The sequence below is a fragment of the Echeneis naucrates genome, chromosome 4 (assembly GCF_900963305.1).
Source record: "Echeneis naucrates chromosome 4, fEcheNa1.1, whole genome shotgun sequence".
Taxonomy (NCBI): domain Eukaryota; kingdom Metazoa; phylum Chordata; class Actinopteri; order Carangiformes; family Echeneidae; genus Echeneis; species Echeneis naucrates.
The window spans coordinates 2,056,527-2,082,500 of NC_042514.1; the positions used below are offsets into that span (position 1 = coordinate 2,056,527).

General features: G+C 44.8%; 2 protein-coding genes across 3 annotated transcripts in view; one reads left to right on the forward strand and one right to left on the reverse strand.

Annotated features, from left to right (window-relative positions):
* Positions 1 to 2,646: 2,646 nt before the first annotated feature.
* Positions 2,647 to 10,346, forward strand: LOC115042435 (profilin-2). Of its 2 annotated transcripts, none has more exons than XM_029500666.1 (3): positions 2,647 to 3,064; positions 6,152 to 6,344; positions 8,178 to 8,572. In XM_029500666.1, the coding sequence occupies exons 1-3, from the start codon at positions 2,936 to 2,938 to the stop codon at positions 8,273 to 8,275; spliced, it is 420 nt and encodes a 139-aa protein (XP_029356526.1). In that variant the 5' UTR covers positions 2,647 to 2,935; the 3' UTR covers positions 8,276 to 8,572. The 2 variants fall into 2 exon arrangements, with proteins under 2 accessions (XP_029356526.1, XP_029356525.1); XM_029500665.1 differs by lacking the exon at positions 8,178 to 8,572 and adding an exon at positions 8,590 to 10,346 and having other exon boundaries at positions 2,657 to 3,064.
* A 492-nt stretch (positions 10,347 to 10,838) lies between these two features.
* The window catches only part of rnf13 (ring finger protein 13), a 37,028-nt gene continuing 21,892 nt past the window's right edge, over positions 10,839 to 25,974 (reverse strand). Inside the window, exons 5-10 of the mRNA XM_029499774.1 lie at positions 21,714 to 21,801; positions 20,281 to 20,371; positions 19,608 to 19,713; positions 19,428 to 19,521; positions 12,398 to 12,478; positions 10,839 to 12,156 (exon numbers count right to left, since the gene is read on the reverse strand). Coding sequence (XP_029355634.1) covers positions 11,801 to 12,156; positions 12,398 to 12,478; positions 19,428 to 19,521; positions 19,608 to 19,713; positions 20,281 to 20,371; positions 21,714 to 21,801 — 816 coding nt within the window. The 3' untranslated portion in view covers positions 10,839 to 11,800. The remainder of the gene's footprint in view (positions 12,157 to 12,397; positions 12,479 to 19,427; positions 19,522 to 19,607; positions 19,714 to 20,280; positions 20,372 to 21,713; positions 21,802 to 25,974) is intronic.

Sequence of the window (25,974 nt, forward strand, 5' to 3'; positions counted from 1 at the left end):
TGCTGAGCATTGGTTGCCAGTTAGTCAAGTCTAAAACTGTCAAACACACTGATCACTGAACACTGTACCTTGAAATCATTCTTCTAGCATGTATGGAAATGCAACCAATCCAAGTATCTGCAGAGAATAGAGAGAAAGATGAGCGAACACTTCCTGTGTTTCTCTTTGTTATCCAGCTGTTACGATGAAAATGCACACCAAAACCAAGTTCTTTCTCTAAAGCAAATAAGTGTGTCCTTTTTCTATACCTCCATGACTCATGTGCAGGCTGAGTGGTTTGGCTGTGTGTGGTACTATTTTGACAGAGCAGAAGTGCAAAACAGAGGTGGCCATGGAAACTAACGGCGTCCAATGAGAGAGGGCTGTATGGGTGTGGCTGGTTGATGGACTGGTGTTGCTGTCCCGCTCCAGTTCCTTCAGCCTGGTCAATTAATAACTTTTAGAGAGAACGAGAGAAAGAAAAAAATTCACTGGAAGCTTCTGGATGAAGATAAACCTGTCACATGATGCAAGGCTTCCAAAAGGAAACTGCATGCATGGAATAAAAGAAAAACAGAACGCAGGCTCAGAGACTTTACTTATTTGATGTGTGAAAAAGTGTTTAGTTTTTCCCTCATATTGATTTTATACAAATTTAAGTGGCAATGAATTGTATTTGACATTCGTTTGATCTTTGGCTCTGTCCAAAGTCAGCAGATTCATGGAATTTCATTTTTAAAGTGCTTAAAAGTCAAATTTTTCCAACATAATCATACTACGAGATTTTGTGTCTGTTTCTTATGTGTGTCAGTTAATTCAGGCCAAAGTCACTGATCGATGCCTCTCACTTGTTCCTTATCTGTGGTCCGTTTATGACTGAACAAACTGTGTTCCCCCACACCTGTGAAAGTTTGATATACAGTAAAACTACCAAAAAAGAAGAAATTAAGACAGGATATTTTGAAGAGGGACAGAAAATGCTTATTGCAGTCATGACTTCTGTTGAAACTGGAGCTTTTACAGCCTGTCTTTGTTTTTTGCTAATTTCATAGTTAGCACACGCTGATGAGAGGAGAGGAGGGACGCAGCAGAAAACAGTTCATGTGGTCACTTTATTAATGGTTTCCATGGAGTCACAACAAACAGGTTCATACAGCACATGTCGCCCGGCTGTTTTCAGACCTTCCCTCCTGTAGGTTTGAGCTCTGTGCCCACAACAGACATACGCACAAGTCATGTACTGAGAAAACCTTAAGTAAGCTGCTGGACTGGAACAGGTTTAACAGGCTCATAACTGATGGCTGTCATGATCATGCACTTTAAGTATGAAAACATATGAGCCAGTTTGTGTCTGCAGTGACAGCATCCATGTGGGAATGCACATCTTTTAGCTTTTAAACGAATAAATGCTTTCAAGGATTTATTATTTTATGTTATTGTACAGTATGTTCAATTCTGAAGTTCTGAATTAAATGCTAGATACTGTGGATTAACTATAACAAGAACCAAAGTTATTCAAAGCTTAATTTTCTCCTGAAAGAGAAATCTTACTATTATTCACCAGTTAAGTAACACTTGTCATAATATGCATGAAGAAAGATGAATTAAAAGAACACATCCCAGACACCCCATCGCAACTGTTTATTGGTTGTATGACATTCTGGAGAGTGAGCTATGTTTAAAATGTAAACATACACACATATATGGAAATAAAAGTGCCTCTGCAACACAATAGCGATGGCCGCCTCAGACAATTTCTTCTTCATGCAGTATGAGGAACTAATTTAATCAGGGCCACACTTGAGGTTTAAACTCAGTTACAGCAGGATTTCCTTCTATTATCCACAGTCATATAGACCAGACCAACTGGAGATCCAAAATCACCTCCCTGTGTTTTCCTTCTGATGACCAGCTGACCTTTTTGGGTCATTTTAAGTGGTTGAACTCAGCTGATGAAACCGTCCTGCTCTCAACACATCTAGATAGAGAGATAGATGGTTATGTAGATAACTGTCAACCTCATTCACATTTGCACATTACTGGACTACTGTACAATAGTCCACTACAGATATGTCTAATGCCAATGTATATGTGTATGTATATATATCAAAATATTTTATTTTATGTCTCCCTTAACATGTCCACAATAGATTGACCGGATTCAAATTGTTATGACAAATTCCAGGTATGTTTACACATAGCTGGCAATAAAATCTGATTCTGATTCTGATAGACTGACAGATCGATAGAAAAACTTTATTGATCCCAAGCTGGGAACTCCTCAGATCTACATATTAATTGAAGAAGTATAAAAAAATGAACTGCAGTGTAACGTGAACATCTTGTAAATTACCTCTGATTTAGCGGTGCTGTCTAATGTGAGTCATGGGGTGAAAAAAAAAAACACAAAACAAAACAAAAAAAGTGAATTCTGTCCTACTTTATACGGAAAAAATACATATATACAACTATATGATTCAGAACTGCTTTGACCTAAACAACAACATGAAAAATAAAAAAAATGTCAAGTTAGAAATAAACCTTTTAATGAACTGGAGATGAAAAAAAATAGTCCGTACCAGCCACGATGTATTCCTCCGCGAAAATAGTATGTTATGCAATGGGAGGGGGGGGGGGGGCGTCAAGGAGGCGAACAACGACCTCGGCGGAGTGATTCAGTGCGGACTACACCCAAGCGCCTGGCCGACCGCCGCGGCTCCTGTTCGCCGCCCAGACCGAAGACACGCCGGGACGTGACGGAGCCGGGGGGCTGCTTCTGTTCGCTGGAGGCCCGTTATAACCGCCGACAAACGCCGCTTCCTCACACTGTCTTCGTCGCTCCAGAGAGACGTTTGTGACCCCATCGTCCTCCGCGTGTGTCCGTGTGGTTGTGGGTTTTTTCTTTCTTTCTTCCTTCCTTCCTCCCTCCATCCTTTTTAGAAATTATTTCACCAACATGTCCTGGCAAAGCTACGTGGACAACCTGATGGGCGACGGCAGCTGCCAGGACGCGGCCATTGTTGGCTACACGGACGCCAAATACGTCTGGGCATCGTTTAACGGCGGTACCTTTGCCAACATAACGGTTCGTGGTTTGTTTGTTTTATTTTGTTATTACCTGGGATGCATTCATGTGTGTCTGTTAACGTGTATGGCTCTTTTTTGTATAATTCTGAGCGTCGGTGCGTTTGTCTGCATAGCCGGGCCTTGTTGAATGGGGGGATACACATGGTGTCCGGTGGGCTGCTAATTCAAGATGCGGCGGACACGTATGCACCGCTGCTTTCCAAACTGCCGAATATTAACTATATCTAATCCATTTATATAACCCAGTTGCTTTATTGCTTTTATTGTTTTTTTCATAAATTGTTTCCAGTGACGAACGAACTCGAGCTAAAACGGCTAACTTAGCATAACTAGCGGGCGAGCTAGCGGTTGCTAGCAGTGATTACCGGTTTTTTTTTTTATAACTCATTGCGGTTTTCAATAAGCACACATTTAAACCAACAAAACACACTTTGTAAATATTTATTTAAAAAATGTTCTGCTTTGTGTGTATTTGAACGAAGCGGTGTCTGCTGCTGGATTATTGGCCGCAGTTTGAACGCTAACGCTGATTAACACGCTCCGGCCGGCGGTTATCTGAAATCAGGCTCGCCGGAGGATCGTTACCAGCTAGCGCCGATAGCGCATCCTTAGCGGGACTCTGAACGCTTTTCCCGGCGTGCCGTCCAGTCGATGCACCACCCCCCCCTTTCCGCCTCCTTCTCCCCCTCCTCCTCCCGATCGGCTTCTGTGAATAGCACCGCCGCTGCCGCCCCTTATTTTCCAAGATGGCGGACACACTCCCAGTTTCTTATTCATTTCGTTCTCTGATGCTAATCGAGCTTTTTTCCGGTGCTGGATTAATAAACGTGCACTAACGATCCATATTTACATAAGTTAGCATGTTTTATTTCACACGTTTAAGTAAAGCCATTTAAAATAAAGATGAATTTAAAAAATAGACACACTGCGGTGTTTGTGGAGGCGTAACGTGGCTTAAACCATCGTCTTCCTCCAGCCACCATTTTGTCCGTCAAATAAATTATTAGACGGCCAATATAGACGTTTTTGTGTGGAAGTTGATGAGCTAGCCGAAATGCTAACGGAGCAAAAAAAAAAAAAAAAGAAACGTGTTCTTTTATAACGCCGGAAATGGTGGAGCGGGCTCAGAGCTGCATGCTGTGAAAGAGCCGCTGAGGGCTGCCGATACCTGGGAGTGTCCTGTCGGTGCCGTCCGGAGGAGCAGAGTCAACAAACGGACCTTTAGACTTTGGTTTCATCGTCTGTCCGTGTGGACGGGAAGCTAAGCTTTATTAGCGTTAGCGCTCCTGGTCCGGCTAAAACAGGCTCCATCTGTTTTTTAATATATATAATGAATAGGCTTTGACTGTTGTGCCTTAAGTTAACATGGACTGCGGAGCTGCTGGGAATAAAGTCGATCCCATGGAGGGGAACTGTCGGTGTAATTAGTCCGGAGGCCGCCGGTTGGGAGCTAGCTGGGATGCTAACGTTATCTGAGCCTGTCTGAGTTTCAGACTTTTGTCTGAAGGTTTGTGTGCCATGACTCTGCAGTTCTGGAGTTGGGGCGACGCCTTTTATTCTGCAGATTGATTCAATGAGAGGAGAATCGGCTTTATTAAGCTTTTCTAACAGATGTGGTCAAATTGGTTTATTTTTTTTCCCGGTGTTTTTTGTCTAAAGTGGCATGATAGCAGCGGCCATGCCTTTTTAGGGAAGAATAAGTTTTTGCCAGCTGCAGTGGGCCTCTGAGATTTCAGGACTCCATACTGTTGGTGTAATGAAGGCAGCTGTGTGTTCACACTGACAAAGCAGCTTTTATTCCTCCATGATTCTTAGTTTAATCTACAATCCTTAGAAATGAAAATTATATAGTTTGATTTCTTTAAGAATTTTGGTGATGTGATGGATCACTACTGTTAAACAAATGTGAATTTAAGAACTTTGGTCCAATTGGTAAAAAATCAATAGAGCCAAGCCTTAGTGTTTAAAGTATTTAAGTATCTGACCTTTAATCACACATTAGCCTCATTGCAAACTACATGCATCATGCCCCCTGCAGTAAGAGCTTCTGGCCAAGTTTGGCTGAAACAATTTTTCAATTAAAATGTTCTTTTAGAAGAATATTAATGCCTGACTTTCAAAGTACATAAATCAGGCCTTTGTACTTATATATTTTTAATTGGATAATTGCTTGCTCTGGTGTTCCAGTTTAAATGTACATTAAGCTCATATTGAAGTTTCACATTCGCCTGCTGAGCTGGTGTGGATTGACGAACAGGTGCAGCAGTATATCACGCTTTGAGCCCTATATTACCAAAATTACATGCAACTAGTTTAAGGAGTGGGAAGTTCAAAGCTGGCTTGCAAGTATTACTGACACTAGAGGCTGTCTGAAGCACCAGCTTACACTTTAATTACTCTGCCAGGGTGTTTGAAGCCAGTGGCAGCACATTCCAGCGTCATCTAAAAAAATCCCAGAAGGTTTTGTCTTTTTCAAACAAAGTAATGTAACTCCAAGAATATCTGTAGTCCTGCCCATAATGCCAACCACATTTAAGCATCATAGTTCCTCCTGAGTCATTCTGACCCCACCATGTGGTGTCCCACCCAAACATGTTTTAGAGCCACACAGCAGGCCTGCAGGTGACTTATCCTGCATTGTGTGGGGTTGGACTTTGTAGAATGAGACTAGTGAAGAATCAGTTCATTCTTTTCTTTGTCTCAAAGGTTAATTGTTTGATGGCATATCCAAATACATTTTCACAATTACCACTTAGTTTTACTGCTTTATTTAAATACAACTTCATGGCTATAAACAAATAAGTCGTTTAACAGGATGAATGTTAATAAACTTTGAAAGAAAATTTGATGCCTTGAGGGGACAGGAAACTTGGCAGCTGAGAGAACAGGCTTAGTCAAAATGTTTCTGTAGCACCTTATGAGTCTTAAATGGCCCTTAAATCACTCACATATGGAATAATTAGAGAATTATTTTCACCAACAGAGGGGACATGCACTCAATGACCTGATGGGAAATGGAGTGACTACCTGAATGAGGTGATAAGTCTGACAGTTGCATGTGACTTCCTGCTTTTATTTGTTTTAGCCTGAAGAAATCGACGTGCTAACAGGAAAGGACCGGGAGGGCTTCTTCACCAGTGGGCTGACTTTAGGCAATAAAAAGTGCTCCGTAATCAGAGACAGCCTCCAAATTGATGGTGACTGGACAATGGACATCCGGACAAAGAGTCAAGGAGGAGAGCCAACATACAACGTTTCTGTAGGCAGAGCCGGCAAAGGTGAGCATCACATTCAGCGTTGTTAGTCGCATATTTTTTTATTTTTTTATTTTTTTAAGCAGTGCGACAGTGACACAGTAGCCTCCTTTGGTATAGTGCCATTAGTTGATTTATTTATTTTTTTCTTTTTTTTAACTTCTGTGTTGTCATGCATGTGGGATAGATTTTTAAATGCACCTTTCCTCAATATATGAATATATGATGTGCAGGTGTCAGGTGATTTAGGGGAACAAATGCATCTCAGCTAAACGATCTGTTGAAATACACAGGCAGGTTTTTTGTTTAAAAGCAGGAGGGCAACTTCATTGGATCGAGGTATTAGTTCATGTTGATGTCTTGGTTGTCTGTCATCTACATTCTGTTAGGTAAACACTTTTAGGCCTCTAGGTTGACAAATCAAACCATGACTTGTTCCTCTTAGGTATCAAATGACAGTGTTTACTTGGTACTTTCTTCCTCCCCCAATCAAAATCATTCCTCAGTTGACCAGTTCTTAGTTTACTGGGTGCGTCTTGATGTTGCACATGTGAACTAGTTTGTAATTGAACAGCAAAAACTGAGTCAGTGTTCATTAGTTCTTTGTAACTTGCAGACTAGATGCTTTTCAGACAGAACAAAGTGGGAACATGATCTGGGCCCTGCATAGCTGAAACACCTCACCAGTGGTCACAACTCACAAACTGCCATTTTAAGACTGTGCTGTTCAATAGTGCTTAAAGCAAATGTTTGAAATATGAATGGACTCATTGTATATTCTGTTGTTAGATGCAGATTTTGATTGTTCAAATGTTTCTACATAATTGCAGTTAAATTTTACATGCTTGAAATACTCCTGGCATTTGATGGTAGCGGGCATCTTGAAGGTAGTGGCTATTTTTTGCAGCAGAAATTAGAATTGTCAACACTTTAAAGTGAAGTTCCTCGGTGGGGCTTGCCTGAGAGATGTGCCGTTTCAGTTGCCTGTATGGGCCCCAATGCCCCGTCGTCTTCCCACTTTTCCCAGACACTACTAAAACCTCCAGGTGAGACTGTAACTGGTTCCTGTCCTGCACATACTGGACTCACTTGAGGATTTTTCTAAACCTCCTGAACTGCATGCATCTTTCTCCTCCCAAGTTAACACCCCTTCTCCACAGAGAATGAATCTGTCTCCTGTTCACATGCTTCCACTCTGTTCCTGGTCAGATCTGTACTGAGCATTTTAGGGCTGTTACATGTATTGAGGAGAGGTACCACAAGCATGCTGCTGCATCTGCATGTGTGCTGCATTAGTGATGGTTTAGTCGGTAGAAGCTTCACTTTCTTACACTCTGCTGCTGGCACGGTGCACATGGGTTACAGATGTAGAGATAAAGACTAGTGTCCTCAGGTGGAGTGAAGTAGACTCACACTCTTACAGACTTGTCCAGGTTTTGTTTGGCACTAGTGTCTGACCTGGCTGCCATGTGGGCTGTTTGTATAAAAACATGACCTTTGTCCACCTTTCTGTAGTACTTTATCGGGTTGTGACGCTCCGATCCCTGCTGACACAGAAACCTGGTTCAGTTTTAATGATGGGGACACACTGACAGCAGCCTTGCATGCCCCTCTTTACATTTATACTCTGCTGCACTCATGTTCTGTCTTCTAATTGTAATGTGACCCGTCTCGTCTCACCACCAGCAGCTTTGATAAGAAAATGAATGTTCGGGCCCGACGCTGCTGTCTTTTGTGCCATCATCGTCCTCCTTCGTCGCTGTCTCCTCTGCCTGCTGCTTTGGCTTTGTGCGCGTCTCTTTTCACATGTGTGATCTCCACACCTTCTAAATGTCCTTTCTGTCTCTTTTCTTTCAGTCTTGGTCTTGGTAATGGGCAAAGAAGGGGTCCATGGAGGCGGATTGAATAAGAAGGCATACTCGATGGCAAAATACTTGAGGGATTCAGGGTTTTAGTTTAGTTCTGACGTAGCTTGTCGCGTAGTTGAGGGAGAGTGAGAGGGAAAAAAAATGACGAAAATGCAAACAAAAAACACAAAACATAAAGAAAAAACTGACAAAAAAACAACAAATTACTGTCAAGTTCATTTTCCTCCCCAGAACAGTTCCCTTAAACACAATCCCAGAGCATTTCGAACAGCACAGGGTCCAGACTCTGTCCTCAATGTAGCCCCACACTTAGCAAGGTGACAAAACGTTTTGTTTTCCAGCCCTGCATCACCATGTCTGTTCATTTATTTTGTTTTTGTTCTTTCCTTTGTGTACTCCAGCATTGGTTATTGTCATGGGGAAGGAAGGTGTCCATGGAGGGCAGCTGAACAAGAAAGCATTTCAGATGGCTGATTACCTGAGGAAGTCCGCATACTAAAGCAGCCTGTACCAGCCTCCTAGCAGCTCACCCTCACCACCCTGTTGCATTTCACACTACTTCAGTCCTAGTTGGTAGTTTCTTTTATTCTATTTTTTTCTTCCTCCTCTCCTCCCCATTTCTTACCCCCCTTTTTTTTTCTTTTTTTTTTCCTTTGGGGGGGTGTCATCTTCTCCTAACTCCCCTCCCTTCCTCACCCCCTCATCCCATAGCAAAGATGAGCATGTTGCTAACAGGTTGTCATGACAAATCTGTACTTAACCAAGACCAGCAAAAGATTCTGGCCAAACACTTGGATGATGAAAGCTATAGCGCCAATTTGAAGTTATGTCTTTCTTTCTCTCTGTCATGGTGCCCATTACTAAACACCTCCCACCCCGCCCAGCAGCCGAAGCCTTTTGAGCACTTGAGCGGTACCCAAGCTCATCATGTCTTCCTCTTTTAGTTCCTCCATTGCGTCTGGAAGGGCTCCACCTTATCCACACTCCAAACTTCCTGCCCCATTTTCCCTTCCTGTTCAGGAGAACCCCCACCCCCCCCAGATGCACCTCTAGCCTAATGATCCTTTATACACATGGGGAGTCAGCCCAGTTAAACATCATGAAGCAGGATTTGTGAGTGTTGTGACGCTGGTAGATACCCCCACCCTCCCCGACTACACCGACACCCCTGGACATTCCACGGTAACAACGGCTCAGGCACTTAAAACAGTTTTTTTTTTTTTTTTTTTTTTTTTTTTTTGCCAGCTCCTGTAATATATATATTTTATTTTTTTTTAGGTTTTTTTGAAAGGCTGCCATTTTTGGACAGTAGATATCCCAGCATTAACCATCTGGAGCATGTCCACTTTGAATCTTTCCTTTATAGGACCAAGTGTAGTCGAAGCTCGGGTGTTTATACAATTGCTCTAAATCATGTGATGGATGACTGCTAACTTTGATTTTCTTTCCTGATGACAGAAACATAACCAGAAAGAAAAACACTATGGTATAAAAAAACATTAAAAAAATGAAACTACAGGGGTGGGAAAGGCGGGAGTGTCAGAAAAGAAATTCTTTTTCTTTATTTAGAAAATAAACGACTGCATTTGTACAAACCCATGCTGTGTTGACAACTACAAAACTGTGGAATAAATTGCCTTTTACTTCATAGTCGACTGAGCTCTGTGTATCACGGTCTGTCCTCGGTCAGTACTGCTAACTAACGTCCAACTAAAAAGAACACTACAAAAAGTAGAAATGACACTCGATGGGATTGGTTGGAACAAAAGACGCTCATGGTTGTTTTGTGGAAACTTTAACTGCAGAACCTGTGTATCCTGTGCCATAACGTAGAGAGATCTGTTGCTGTTGTAAGATGGATTTTACCTTCTGTCCACTACAGTCATTTCATTGGCACTTTCTTTTTTTTATTAGCTTCAGCTCCACTGTTTAGGCCTTGTGGGATATGTGTACTCATTAAAAAAAAAAAGAGAGAAAACCTGTTTCAAGTCCTGTTTGCTGATTTGTTCATTTCCCTTTTTCCTCACTTTTTTTTTTCTTACATCTGGGATACAGTCTCTTTAATGCATCTGATTTCATATGCATAAAACCAAGAAATGCCATAAATTGATTTATCACCTTGTTTACAGACAGATCAAATAAATTTATTCCAACCAGACAAGCGTTTGTCTTGAGCTTTGCTTTGATGTGAGGAGTGATGTTGCTAAAGCAGCTTGTGGCCCCTGAATGGAAACTGGACTTGGTTCTGAGTGAGACCAGGTCTGACTTCTAAAGTTAGTTTAAAATATTTAAACAGTTGAGCTTTCACACACAAGGTGAAATAATTCTGATGCTGTCATCAGATCCTTTATGTTAACTGAGACCTTCAAAATAATTAGGATGTTTATTGAGCTTGTAAATGGAGGAAGAAGTAAGGACAATTTCCCATAGACTTCAATACAAACTTCCTTTAAGAGTCAACTTAAAGCTCCTTGATGGATTAAGCCAAAGTGCTGCAGGAATCTGTATGATCAGCCTTAAAGGTTATTCTGAAAAGTCAGATAAATTAATGCTAAATGTAAAATAATCAGATCGTTTTCTGGACAAACAGTAGCTGCTCTGTTTGTGTCAACAACAACAACATGGGGGTAATTATGAAACGGTTTGGCTTTGTCAAGTGTCATTTTCATTTTATTGAAGTGAATCCACATTGAGAAAAGACGTACATGAGCAGGAAAACACAGACGAGACAAAATACATCAAACGAAAAAAGGCAACAGGATTCTTCATGAAAATCGAGCCAAGTTATGAAAAAAAACAAAACATTAGAATATTTAGCATTTTACTATTAACTATTAAAATGAACTAAATGTGAACAACCAATCCGCCTGTGTTAGAGGAAGTGACGGCTCTGAGCAGCCTGAAGAAGATTCTGGATGTGTGTAACCAACACACACGCACAAACACTGTCAGTCTGGTTTGGCTGCAGTTTCCCTTCACGTGATTGGCTGTAACAGACGAACCGTGGCACAGAAACACGTCACACGTCCAACAACTAATGAACCGTTTTTACGCTTCAGCTTCGTTTTACAAAAAGGAGGCCGCGTAGCGTCCGAGTGCGACTAACATTTGCGGCACAAATACGTAGTTTGATCATCGACCTTCCCAGAACTCTGAAACACGAACAGTCAGGAGAGAATCAAAGGTAAATACGGAACTTATTGTGATCTATATTTTATATATATTTATATACAGAGAACGTCTGCTGAACTTTGTGCAAAGCGTGATTTGGGACTAAAACAGAAAAAGACGTTTGTCATCCTTTTACAGTAGAACCATCTACTGTACATCAGCGTCCTCAGTCCTTATGATATGTTCACTGACCTCCTGTCTCACGTGGGAAATCAGCCCTTCATCCACAATCGTGTTAAAAAGGAAACTTAGTTTTGAACGTGGGGGGGGCGGGGGGCTACATTACAATGTATTCAGATCATTAACAGAAAAACTCAGGTGATGAATCTGTTTAGTTTTGCCCCCCAGTAAAAGTCTGCAGCTGTGAGGGGGGGTGGGGTGATGGGTGGGGGTGGGGGGGTGGGCGGGGCTTAGCGACCTGTCAGGTCAGCCAACCATCAGTCAGGCTCGGGGCAGGTCGGAGCACGACTGCTGCATCTGCACCACCACTGTCTCCACGGTGACCTCCTCCTCGCTGTCGCTGCTGTCCAGCTCGTCGTCCTCGTACTCGGAGGAGTCCTGGTCCTGCTCCGAGCGCGACGCCCCCGACATGGTCCCGAAGGAGTGGGCGCTGGTGGAGGCCAGGGACCGCAGCAGCGGGGTGCTCTCGGACACCTCCTCGTTCTCGTCAGGGCCGCTCTCGCCCTCCTCGGAGTCGGAGTCGGAGTCGCCCTGCGAGGGGACGACCTTCTGCTTACACACCGGACACGTCTTCTTGGTTTTGGTCAGCCAGGGGTCCACACACTTACTGTGGTAGGCTGAGGACACCAGAAACACAATCAGAGCTCCATCCGTCACACAAAAACTCAACAAAGTGACAGCAAATTGGATTTATGGATCATTTTTGAGTTGATGGTCTTGATTCAAAATAATAAAAACACAGAAGAGAAGAAGAAACTAATGACCAATAACCAAGAAATGAAAGTGTTAAAATTACAAATGTTTTTTTTCCTTCGTGTTGTGAGACTTTTGTTTCTAAAAGGTTTGAGCTCCACTCACCGTGCGAACACGGCAGCACTCGCAGTTTGTCTCCTTCCTCGTACTCGTCCAGGCAGATGGCGCAGACGTCGTAGTTGTCCCCTGAGAGGAGGAAACGAGACATGAGACACATGAAAAGCAGTTTGTGTTGGAGGGGGCAGTAAGAGAAAATGCTGTTGCCCCAGAAGGTTTCCATCAGATAGGCAGAGGTGTTGATGGAGCCGGACAGGCAGTTCCTGGAAGGTGGGGGTGATGTGGTCACGGGGGGGGGGGGGGGGGGGGGTCGGTTTGAGCTGCTGCTCTGAGGCCTCCAGTTTGTAATGCGTCTGTCAGCCATCTTGGTTTTTATGAAACCAGAAGAAACCATATTAAGATGAAAAGGAGGAGCTGACCTGCTCTGTACGCTCTCCTGATTAGGCGGTACAATCTGTCAATCACACGGTAGCCCCACCCCCTTACCTCCTCTCTGGTCTGTTTCCCTCTAAATGAACATCATGTTGTATTTCAGACTGACACCATAAACTCATCAGGAAAACTTTAACTGAGGAGGAGAGACCTTTTCCCATAGACTTCAACACAACACAACCCCCTGATGGTCAGGCAGTAAACTGCAGGTTTGTGGCTCTTCAGCCTTCAGGATCACAGTTTCTTACTGATGGCCCAAAAACAGATTTATGTTTCAGCTGACACGAACCAACAATGGGCTCTGAAGATCAATCCGTTGCTTTCAGCACATCACGAGTCTGATTCCCTACAACTGTTTGTCCTGCCCCCCCCCACAGCCCCCCCCCCCCCCCCAAGCCCCCCCACAGCCCCCCCACAGCCCCCCCAGGCAGAGTCAGCACTGAGCCGCACTTCCTGATGTTACAGGATATCCAGGAGAGTCTCTGTGTGAACCAAAAGCTCAGGAATTTATCAACACGCTCCCTCTCGAATTCCACAGAGTTCCTCTCCTTTTCCTTCCCCCACCGGGCTGAGGGAGGGGGGGAGGAGGGGGGGGGAGAGGGGGAGGGTCAGTGTGTTTATGTAAACTCTAAATGAGCATGTTTTCCCCTGACCGGCTTCTCTGTGTCCATGCCAGGGCTGCATGTGACCGTATAAGGATGGGGAGTCACATCGACCACAACCCCTCCCTCCCTCCCTCTCTCCCTCCCTCCCTCCCTCCCTCCCTCCCTTCCTCTCCCCCTTCCTCCCTCCCTCCTTTTCTCTCAGAGCGTCAGCAACTTCAGTCGAAGTTAATGCTGAGCTCATTAAGACGTCACCAGAACGATCACACCCGTTTTTTTTTTCCCCGTTCTACACTTCGCTCGTCTTCCTCTTCGGAGAGACTCCATCTTTTCCTCCCCCCTCAGGGTGGGGGAGTCGGGTGACGGAGAGGGAACGTTTGTTCGGGCACGAGTCCAGCATCCACTCAGGAAACGCTGAACTGTGGAACTAACCGAGTTATTCTGAGGCAGAGAGAGAGAGAAGGTTCACTGACCTGCTGAGACGAGCTGCAGGACTTCTACCCTCCAAAATGTTTAACCAGAAATCAGACCAAACGTGGTTCATTACAGCTTCGGTCGAAAATTATGATGTGATGCAGCAACAAAAGACACAAACAGGACAACAAACATAAAGATCCGACTTTAACACACTGGATGTTTAACAAAGATCAGCCAGAACATTAGACCACCTGTCTGATATTCTGTGGGATCCTTTTCCAACCAAAACATTCCTGACCCCGAAGCTCAGAAGCTGAGACGTTAGCAGCAGATCCTTTATGTTCTGGAAGTTGTGAGGTGGAGCCTCCGTGGATCTGGACTTGCTGGTCCAGTTCGTCCCACAGATGCTGGACTGGATTAAGATCTGGGGGATCTGGAGCCCAGTTGTTGTTCCTCAGAGCTCCTGAATGTTGTTGCAGTGAGACGGGGAGCGTTATCTTGCTGAAAGAGGCCACTGACATTAGACACTGTTTCCATGGAGACCTGAACCGTCCTTGACTCGTCTCTGGTTCACTTGTACTTGTAGCAGACCAGGAGCGTCACATCAACTTCAGGACTAAACGTCCGCCTGCTGACGGGTATCCATGGTTACCAAGTAATTGGTGGTAATGTTTTGGCTGTTTGCTGTTCGACTTATTGTCAACGAACAGAGATGCAACCAGGCGAATAAATCTGAAGTTTCCACTGGATTTATTTTCTTTAAATGTCGTTTAAAAGAATTATTTTTAGAAGCTCGGTCCGGTCTTCCTCCCAGAGAGCATTTCGGCCGACTGCTGCCGATCAAAGTTCCTGTTGTGGGCGTTGCTCGCTCGTTGTGTAACGTCATTTCTGTCAGCTGAGATTCAGACTCACGAGTCCCAAACAGGCCGAGTTAAAACAGGAAGTCAAAAATGAATAAACATCACAATGCGATACAGCAAAGGAGCAACACTGTTGTGCGTTTTCAGCCCCACACTTGTTTTGTAGTCTGCAGATGACTTTTTGGTGATTATTTATGAGGACAGTTTTCTGTCTCCGCTGCAGTCTCAGTATTACGTGCTGGGCTTTGAAGACGAGGAGTAAAATATATTTTAAAAATGTTTTAGTTGTGTGTCTGCTGCTGGGAATCCCTTCCATCTACGTCTCGGGGCCAGCAGCAGCTTCCTCACCAATCTGCCGGCTCTCGGAGGAGCCTCGCTGTCCTACTGAACTTCAGCAGAGCGAGCGAATGAGAGAGAGAGAGTGACAGAAAAACGGAGTCAAAAGAAAAAAAAATTACTCCGACACAGTTTGTTGCTGCACGAGCCAATCAGACGACGGCAACTGGCGCTGAGACAGAGAGAGAGTCCTCTGTACTGACATCGACATGCCCCACACACTGCAGCCGCTGTTCAGAGTGTGTGTGAGCGTCCAGATGATGTGTTGGACATGAGAGAGCCAAGAAGACGGGGGGTAGGAGGGATCATACTGGAGGTCAGAGGTCAGAGGTCAGAGGGAGGTCACAGAGAGTCCAGAAACAGTCCAGGTTTTTGTGCTTCACTGGTGCATTTACATTTTCCCCCTCCACCCCCACCACTCCACCTCTCTTTCACCCAGAGGGCAAAAAGTCGCTGTCAAACGTTGGCCTCGCAGCCTGAGTGGAGCTGAGGCGAGGCTCTGCAGTAAAAACCGGAGTGTAAGTTAATGGCAGAGCGGCGCCGCACGCTGACAGCCACAGCAGCTGCTATTACATAATCCTGTACAGTGACACAGATCTGCTGCTGCGGCTCAGACTGCCATTGTGCTCCCTTTACATGGTGTCGTCTTCTCTTCAGTCTGAAATCACCACCTCTGGCCCAGACCTGCGGTTGAACAGACCCGAGTGGTTGTGGTGCAGAAGTCCCAGCTGTCCCAGCTGCCCCCCCACATTTCCTGTGTTTCCATACAAGGCATAAAATGCACCATAAAAGATTACAGGTAGAAACTGCAGGATCTACTAATCAGGGCGCCACCAGTTCCCCCTCTCGATGTTGATTAAAAGATAAGACAAAACTTTATTCATCTCACAGGAAAGTCTCCGGGCAGTTAAGAGCATTGTTGGGAAAACTTCTGCATCTTTGCCGGGTACCTCAGGGTCATTATCATTTTGCCCCTTTAGCCTTTACGCCTCAGTGAAGACTGACTAACCTTTACCTGCAGACAGGTTCCATGTACAGCCTCTTATTAGCCATAACCGTCCCCAGCTTGTCTTAGTTACCTCTTCGATCTTGAGTTGTTTGGATTCCAAACTGACCCGAGGTAAGAAATAGTGTAGTAATGTTACTGGGGAACTGGCGAGCTCCTTTGACCTGGAACACTGACGTGTCCAGAGGCTCGTCTTCCCGGGCCACTCGAAGTCCAACTACTAAGATGCCACTTCCTGTGGGAAGGATTTTTTTTGGGCCATTTTATGCCTTTATTTGACCGGAGAGTGGAGGGAGAGCACAAAATGGCCTGTCTGGTTGGGAGTCAACCCGACAACCTTCGGCCCAGATGGTACGACCACAGACAGTCTCCTCCTCAGGTCCGCTTCCCGTGTGATGCCAAGCACACAAAGTAAGCAGGAATCTTGGCAGCTGTTTTTCCGTTCAGAAAAAAGCAGATGGATGAATCAAACACGTCACAGTTCGGTTGGTGTATAAAAAGGAGAGGAAGGCAGGAAGAAAACAGACGACACAGGAACTTGAGCTGAAGTGTAAAAAAGATAAGGAGCTAATTAACAGTCCACTTTTAGTCCACTTTTATCAGGCAAAGTGTCTGAACAGTTACAGAAAAGGCTGAGGATGATGGGCAGATCTGTTCATCAGCAGCAGCAGCCGAAGCTGATCAGCTGGCTGACACCTTCCCAAATGACTTCACCCGCTCAGAAAAGACGTCGCTCTGCTGGCCCGAGGCGCTCTAATACAGAGCAGACGGAGGTGCGGCCACGTCGATCCACCGACCTCCAGATTCTTCAGCACAGACATCAAACCGCTGTGACGTTTGTGAGATGCTGTTTGGAAGCTTCCAGTTTTTTATTTGGTCGACTACCGTCTTGATTGTTTTGAAAACAAGTGAAACCACATTTGGAGGAATGAGGGGTGGGTCCTGATTGGGTGGTACAATCTGTCAATCACACCGAAGCCACACCCCCAAACTATCCCCTGCTTCATTAAATCAACTCCAGCATTTAAAAATGAAACATCATGTTCAATTGAAGACAGAGACCAGAAACACATCAGGACTGGGAGAGGAGGGACATTTTCCCATAGACTTCAATACAATCTAACTCATGCTCATTTTTCAAAACAGATTTTTGAAATTCAGCCATCGTTGGAAGTGCCGCTTCAGAATTAGCATGAAAGGCTTCAAAAGGAAGTGTGTGTATTTAATGTTTGCAGCAAAATCTCAAGAGCATTTCTCAAAAAAAAAAAAAAAAAACAGAAAACAAAATAGAAACAAAAACATAAATCTGAACATCAGAAGCGTCGTCGCAGACCCCGTGTGATCTTCGCTGTAGGCTTTGAACATAGAAGGCTGCAGCTTTAAAGGCAACACCAACACAACATCACAGTGTTCCCGTTCACTGTGACTGCATCTGTTCAAAGCTCAGCATTATCCGCTGCACCAGAGGCCAAGGGCGCCATTAGGCATCCGTCCCGCTGTGTGTGTGTGTGTGTGTGTCTGCGCGCTGCACACGGACTGATGAACCCCAGTTCAGGCATGCTGCCCAAGATCTTGGTGGGATGAGAACTGGAACAGCCGCGAGTTGAGTGACACTGAGTGTCCCGCAGCTAAAAATTCCTGATGTGTCGCCTCCGAACACGGGGCTTATGGGTAGAAAACAACCACAGTCAGCACGTCGAGAACAATGACCACCGGCGACCGAAATGCTCCGGTTTTATCACACTGGAGCAGATTGGACAGAGATCATTCATTCTCTTCTTCCTAGCCACCATCATTACCCAAAATGCAATTCTGCCTCCCACAGTTTAGTCAAAGTTTCATGCTAGCCTACGTTAGCAGGAGCGAAGGAGGGCCACGCCCCCCATTCCATTCCCCATAAAGCAGAGGATGGATCGAGTACAGAGCAGGTCAGACCCACTTTCTCCTCCAAACACGGTTTCTTCTTGTTTCTTAAAAAGATCACAAACTGCAGACTTCAAAACTCACCATGACTCAGTTGATCATCCGAGGCAGCTGATCACATTTAGCAGGTTTTATAGTTTTTGTCACAACTGTAGAAAACATAAAAACAAGCTATCAATCTGGTATTTAATGTGGTCAGCTATTAATATCTGATACATATTTACAGAAGCTAACCCCCCCCCCCCCACTGTCAAACCAGGCCACCAGCCTCCATGCCAAGCTCGCGTTGCTCCAGAGTGCAGAGCTTAAAAGATGATTAGGTAGAGATTTGGAGCGCCCCTTCCTGTGTCACCTAATGCTCTGACTCAGCTCACAGGAGCGCAGACGTCACCCTGGAGGCTGTTTCCTGGACATATGAACTCTCCGTGGGGGCCAAGGTCGGCTGCAGCAGCAGCAACCTGCTGAAAAGCTGCTCGAAGACACAACCAGAGCAGAGCGCCGCAGAGCCCGGCGTGACAACACAGCCATCTGAGCAGCTCGGCGCTGCTTTTAGCTGGCATCTGGTGCTGCCAGGCGGGAGGAGCAGCTCGGCTCATAACCCCCTCAATTAGCAGCTTTGCGAGGGGGCTACTTATTATGCACCACCCAGAGTCTATAAAGCTCCCTGGTGTTTCCCCCCTGCACAGTTGATTGTAGTCAGAGGCTTCCCAGTCTGCAAAATACATCTGCTGGAGGAAACACAGCTGACAGAAAAAAACAAACCTCTAAACACACAGAGAAGACTCACTCGACCACAGAACAAAGATCCACTATATCCAGTGTGAGCCCTGTATGAGGACCGAAGCTCCTAATTCTCACACATCTGTTGCACTAATTTACTCCGTTCACAATTTTAAACTTTATTATCTACTGTCCCTAAACACAACCAACACGAGATAAAAAAAAACAACGTTCAACCTCGTTCCACAGTCATGTGTGCAGTCCGAACAGAGACGAGCTCTAATCTGCCACAGGAGGCTTTGTGGAAAAATTAAGTCCATATTAATCTGATTAGCTCCGAGGTGCAGAACTCGAGGAAGGAATGATGTGTTGTAATTCCCCGATGACATCGCTCCTCTGGCCAGAGTCATGTGAGAGGCAGGAGAAGCGGCACGAGGCCAAAACAGCATCTCTGAGGTCAAAGGTCAAATCCAGACTCAGGTGGACAGCAGTGTGACGCTCCAACGCCCAACTAATGACTAATAAAATCAGGAGCTGTGACTCTGATACTTTTCCTCATGTTTACGTTTCACCATCCTTCACGGTCCAACCCAAGATTCATATTAAAATCATATGACAGAAAGCCAGATCACATGTAGAAACCTCAGCATTGGAGTTTAGTTCAACAGTTATAATCAGGGAACTGAAAGTTGTATTGTGGTTTTAAAGGTTGAAAGGAAAAATCCCTCTGAGACCTGACCTCATGATGGGGTGGACTTTCGTCAGCGTATCGGCTTTCCTACCTTTCTTGAACTTGTGAATCGGAAGTTTCTTCAGCTGATCTTTGCGCAGGCGGCTCCTCCGGGCCCGGTGTCGATCCTGGACGAACTTGGTGATCTGGTCAAAGCAAAAAGACAGAAAACTATCAAAATCACACAAAGCCCAAACGAACACCTTCATTGTCCGGACAGATGACAACCTACCATGAAGACAACAATGAGGATGAGGCAGATTCCCACAATGATGAGGAAAGGGATCAGGTAGTATTCCAGCGGCAGGCTGAAGTCTGGCATGAGAACCACGTGTCCCCTGATAAATAAAAAAGGTAAAGTAAAGAGCAGAATCATGATGAGGTGTGGCATTCCCTCATTATTGGGAGCTGCCACATTTAAAACTCCTCTCCGTGTTGTTAACATAAAAGGCTCCTCTATCAGCACAATGACATTTCACAGAGTTAATTAAAAGGATACAGGGCTCCCTCTACGCTGAATCTCTGCTCCACTCACATCTGTACCAGCTAATTTAGTCCAGACTGACACAACTCTGCCAAAACCATGTTTGGTGCTCATTTCTCAGGCTGGAAAGACTTGGGAATAATGTTCGTATACTGGGAAGGTATCTGACACACACACACACACACACACACACACACACACACACACACACACACAAGCTGACTTTGAAGTGGACTTTATTGCTGCGACTCTCAGGACTTTTCTGACAAGCTGAGACATTTTATTACCAGATTATCACATCAGCAGCAGCGACAACACACGAGGAGACAAATCTTCTGTCTTGACATATTGCAGTTCGGACGTGATAGAACAATATGAGATAAATCTCATGGCTGGACAACAGATCTGGGTCTAGACTTACCCCTTATCGTACGTGTAGTCTTCCTTCAGGGTGTTGGCAGTCACCTCGCCCACAAACACAGAGGGAATATCGATCTGCTTCATCACATCCACTAAACAGGGAAACGCAAGAGGGGATTATTGGTGTTGGACTATTGATACCCATCGAATGCATTTTTGTCCAACAGGGAAAATCAGGCAAAATAAAGAAGAGGATTTATCTGAGGGGCCTGTTAACGACCTTTTAAACATTCATTCAAACCACATTTTGACATTCAGGTCGCTTTGTACTTGAAGATAATGAGATTCAGCTGCAACAGCTCCAAACATTAATCAACTGGGAGAGAATCTCATTAGCTTTTTGCAATAATCGTTTAATAATTGGTTAAAACCGAGTGTGAGCCTGACATGACGTCGCCCGCTGGTTTGTGAGCTGTTGTGTTGAAGCTTAAAGTTCCCATCCATCCCTTCCTTTCTGGTCTATTTTCTTCTAAATGGGAACACCATTTAAAAAATTTACATCATGTTGTATTGAAGCTAATAATCAGGAAGGACATTTTCCTATTGACTTCAATACAGTCAGACTTCTTTCTCTTAGACAGAATTTAGGTTTAAGACTCTTCAGCCACATTCATCTTTACAGTTTACGGTTCAAACTCAAACGTTTCAGATTCTGAAGTTTAAATATTTGCAGTTTGTCTTCTGACATTAAAATGAACATCTTCAGGCTTTTTGCTGCTGCTCAGTCAGACCTGCTCGTCGGTTAAGGCCCTAAATTGAACACTGAGGAAGTTTAGCTGCTACATCCACATTCAAATGAACTTCATATCTCACAGCCACAAATATTTACAGAGAGGGCTTGTCTGCCTGTAAAGCCTCAATGCTTCCAACCTAAATGAGGATACAAAGCACAAGCACCCTAAACCGTAGAATAATCATAAAATAAATAAATATTCAGAGGAAGTGTTTCAGATAAGGGTGAATGCAGTTCCACCAAATGTGACTTTGGCAAACCTGCAGCTTTCAGACACCTAAAGCGACGGGACAACATCGCTCAACAACTTGCATGATCAGGTGTATGAAACATCTTATCCTTGTGATATTCACCACAATGAAAACACAAATCAGGTCAACACGCCTCTTGGATAATTCACCACTGCTGCAGCCGGTCAAGTGAAAAAGGGGGACTGATACAGCAGATCATGTCACAACTCAGAGCTGGAGCAGGGACAATATGGATTTATACGTAGAAAGGGCATCTTCACACTCTAAATGGTTGCTGATTATGAGGCTGCCTCATTTTGCCCTCAGGCTCATAGATGAAGACGGAAACAAAGTGGCATCTTCTGTCAACAGAGAGCTGCATAAGCAGGCAGCTGTGTAAGATGCTAAATGTTTCTGTGTTGTTGCACAGAGGGGGGGCGGGGGGAGGCGGCGGCGGCGCTGCTAACTTACGATCGTTGGATCCCATGCTGATTAAGTCATTGGAGTCCACATTGTGAACAATGGCCGCCTTGTAGCCCGCTTTCTGGGCATTCAGGACCTGAGGAGACAAAACAATGACGTCATACGATCTGAAAGGCACAACAACATCCTCACAAATGTAATTTCACTGTTAAACTGCTGACATCAGCTTATTTTATGACCAGGCCTCGAGTTCTCAGGGCCGAGGATGCTGTAGGATTTGGTCAGTCAGCATCTTGGTGATAACAGCAGGACGGTGGAGATCACAGGAGGAAGGAAGACTCCGCCTCCATCGGTCGCAATCAGCAACATATTATGACCCTTTTCCCAGAAAGCATTTGCAAGAGCAGAAGATGTTTGCATCCCAGTGTTTGACAGCAGCTCACGTCACTGACTGAGCTGTAACCGTAACCTGATCCAAAACAGGAAGGGTCGATGAAGCAAAGGCAGACGAGAGGTAAGAAGAGTCTGCGTCAGTGGATGCAATTCAGAAAAAGAAACATCTCACAGTTTGACTTGATGACCTTAATGCCCGTTTAAAGACACTTTTCTTATTTTATAGAAGAAAACAAATCTTTCATTTGAAAACCACGCAGCCCGTGTTGTGTGCCCTGAAACAAAAGTGACGTCAAAGTGTGCGTTGGATGGGCTCAAACTGATGAGGAGTTGATGAGCTGATGAATCCCATTTTCCCATAGGCTTCAATACAATCTGGAGTCACCCTCGCCTCCAATGGTCATTAGATTGAATGAATGTTTAGGGCTCAGCTTTGAAGTCTAGTTATGACAAAAAAAAGTGTCATAAGATTAACCACAAATAACAAAACGATTATTCATCTCAAACTCAATTCTTTGTAGTTTGGAGTTTTTATGATGTGATTTTAGGGAAAGAGATGCAGGTTGTGTGTGTGTGTGTTAAGTGTGTTAACTGTTGCATCAAAGCGTCCACATGCTCACATTTATCAGAGACACGACCCTCCTAACCTCTTCAGGGAAAAAGTTAAGCCTCTCACTGCTGGATATAAACAGATCCTGCGCTGTCCTTAGCGTAACCCGTTTATCACATGTGAGTGTGTGAGTCCTGTTGACGCTACTGCTTATCCTTCCAAAGGCAGCTTTTTCAAATCTAACACCACGATTGTAAGAAATAAACCTCCATCAGACGTCACCAGGAAATGCTAAATCGTTGAAATAGAAGAATAAAAGCAGCTGGGGGTCGTGGTCAGGTGTGCTGCATCATTAACCCCGGGGGGACTGATGTCATGAGGCTCTTTCTGTTCTAACACGGAGGAGACGTAGCCACCATTTCCTGTCCAGTCATCGTGGTGGCTGACGGCTCAGCAGATGTGCTGGAGGAAATAGGATGTGAGAATATAATCCTGGAATGAGCCATTATGTGCTGGAGCACAGACAGATGAATCTGGGATGGAAGATGTCTGCTCCTTCCCTCCTTCGCTGGAGGACGTAATCGCCCTTCCTGTCCGTTTCGTCTATTTTCTTCCACTCATCCAGAGTCCAGACTCCCAGATGAGACATGAGTTCTGGGTCTACCCTGAGGTGTCCCCTCTGGTGCACAAGCCCAGAAAGCCCCCAGAGGAAGGCGTCCCATCTCAACTGTCTCCTCTAAATGTGAAGGAGCAGCAGCTCGACTCCGAGCTCTGGATTCACAAAACCACAAAGAGGAGGCCACATGTAAGATGGATCGGCTTGTCCCGAGAAGAAATGAGCTCTCTGGCGGAGCCACATGTGGGAGGGAAGAATGCAGGTGAGTGATTGATGGCTGGGTCTTCACCCCACAGGGTCTGGTTGGGATTAACCCAGGAACCACATGGAGCCAGCACCGGAGAGGACGGGCAGCAGACAAAGACAGGAGCCTGGACACACTGGGTCAGGTGTCCGAGACAAACTTCTGTCTAACAGTTTCTAACGAAGGTAGTTACAGAAAGTTAATTAGAACAAATGTGAGTTCAACATCGTCAGAAACCAACAAAAATAAAAAGGATAAAAGAGTTTGAAGGAAAAGCCACCACACCTTATTCCTTAGCGCGCCAGCAGCCAACGTTAGTGCTCAACTTTGCAAATGCAACAACGGCTGAAGCTCTTGAAAAGCGACAATTAGCACAACCGGCCAGACCCGGCTGAGAAACCACGTCTGCTGGCAGAACATTTACAAATATATTTATCGAAATCAGAGGATTCCAGAGGAATTTCCATTCATAGGCAGCTGATGTTAATTATTAGTCAGAGCATGTGCCACTCGGCTATGTCAAATTAACACCCGACACAGAAGCAGACAGCAAAGTGAAACTGTGATGTGCTGACGGAGGTGAAGAGGAAAACATCAGCTTGGATGGAGTCACGCAGTGGAATTTATGAAAGTAATCAGCTCAGTTAAAACAAAAGGAGGCTGTCCGTCTCGCTGACCTGAGAAATCATTGTGCCCTGCTGTGATCAGACCTCTGAAACCCTAAACCCTAACCCTGACGGGCAACAGCTTTTGTCTGCTCCCTGTCATTGTAATTTTATGCAAAGGCATACGTGAAGCAGCGTGCATGGCGGCCACTGCATTGTGATCCCATGTATTTGTCTGTGAGGGTGTGTTGTGTGGAGGTTTCAATGGCTGCTGTGTGTCTGGAGAAGCACACAGAATAAAGAAAGTAAGCTAGGTGGCGTCTTCAGTTTGACGTTTCATAGATTTAGAAGAAGCTTTATTACAAGGAGTACAACGAAATCTTGTTCGACACCATCTATTGTAGAAGCTGCAATGTCAGTCATAAAATGTAAAAATAGGTGCAGATTTCATTTTCTTTTAGTTAATGAAGGACATTGGTGGTAATGATGATGATAAGAACATTACATTTACTCATTTAGCAAAAGGTTTTCTCCAAAGTGACTATTAAAGAGCGACACCAGTAAAGCTTCATCAGGAGTCCCTGGTGTCAGTATTAAATAAGGGCAGAGGATCGGATGATCAGGGAACCGTAGAACAGATCAGTCTGGACTGAGGAGTCCTGAAGGAGTGTCGGGCTGAATGAGTTCAAGAAGATGGTGCAGACACAGAAGACTTGGACTTGATTTGGGCCACCACGAGCAGGATGCCAAGCAGCTTTCTTGTTATTATTCTTTGAGCTGATTGGAGATCAGACCGGCTGCTGTGTTCTGGCCCATCTATGAGAGTTTCACAGAGCGAAGCGACGTGGCCTCGCTCTGTCAGCTGGGATCAGCTCCTCCCCGTGAGGATGAGCACTACAGATAACTAATGGATGGAATCCATCACTGCAACCCGAGCTAAACCAGACAAATGCTTCATCCTGTGGTGAGAGTAATTATTAGACGCCTTTTGTTTAGGGAAGTAGATTCATCATCAGAAAGTAACCCTCATTTTCAGTTGTTTCTGTTGCTGCTGCTGCAAATACATTAAAATGTAATCAACATTTTAAAATGACAGATTTGTCTGAGAAAATAAGTACGATACTGCTGGAAAAGAAGACGTAAATTCTGTTTTATGACGTGACAAATTTGTGGTTAGCGTTTAGTTCGGCAGATGCATTGAAATTAGTTTAGGTCTAAAGAGCTGTGCTGGCTTGGTGGCTCACTGCAAACTGAACAGAATAAAGATAAACTTGGTAAACATGCCATCAAGGTTACAGAACAATCACAGTGGCTCCAGTTAATTCCCATCATCACTGAGAGGTGTTTACTCTCCGCAGCTTGGTTCGGTGTGATTTTTGGGGTTTTGCAGTCAAAGTGAGGGCCCATTACGGCTGAAGGCTGTCTAGATGCCAGTGTGTGGTGCGGTCTGTCTGCCTGGGATCTGCAAAGGAATTCAACCTCTACTGCTGGCTCACCCTTGTGTTTGCACGGGCCAAGATAAGGACATTCAATGCATTCCTGAGACAGAAAAGAGGGAGGACGCAAGAGAGGGAGACAAAGGGGGAAAATGAGATGTGAAACCTTGAGAAATAAAAACATCAATTACACAAAAGCTTTTGTGTGACTAGAAACACACAAATGAGGCTGCATCCCCGCAGGAGGATTTCTGGGTTGCTCTTCTACCATCTGCAGACCATTGTGGTGAGCTGGAGCACTGTCTGTTATCACTTTAACAGCTTTCATTAAACCACTTACCTCCTGTAACCCCTGCAGGACCACACGTACGGACCACTCTCTGTCTGTCTGTGACCTGACTGCAGATGCCAACTACCAAAACTGCACGGGAAAATTTTCACACTTTGGTTCAAACTCGTTTTTAT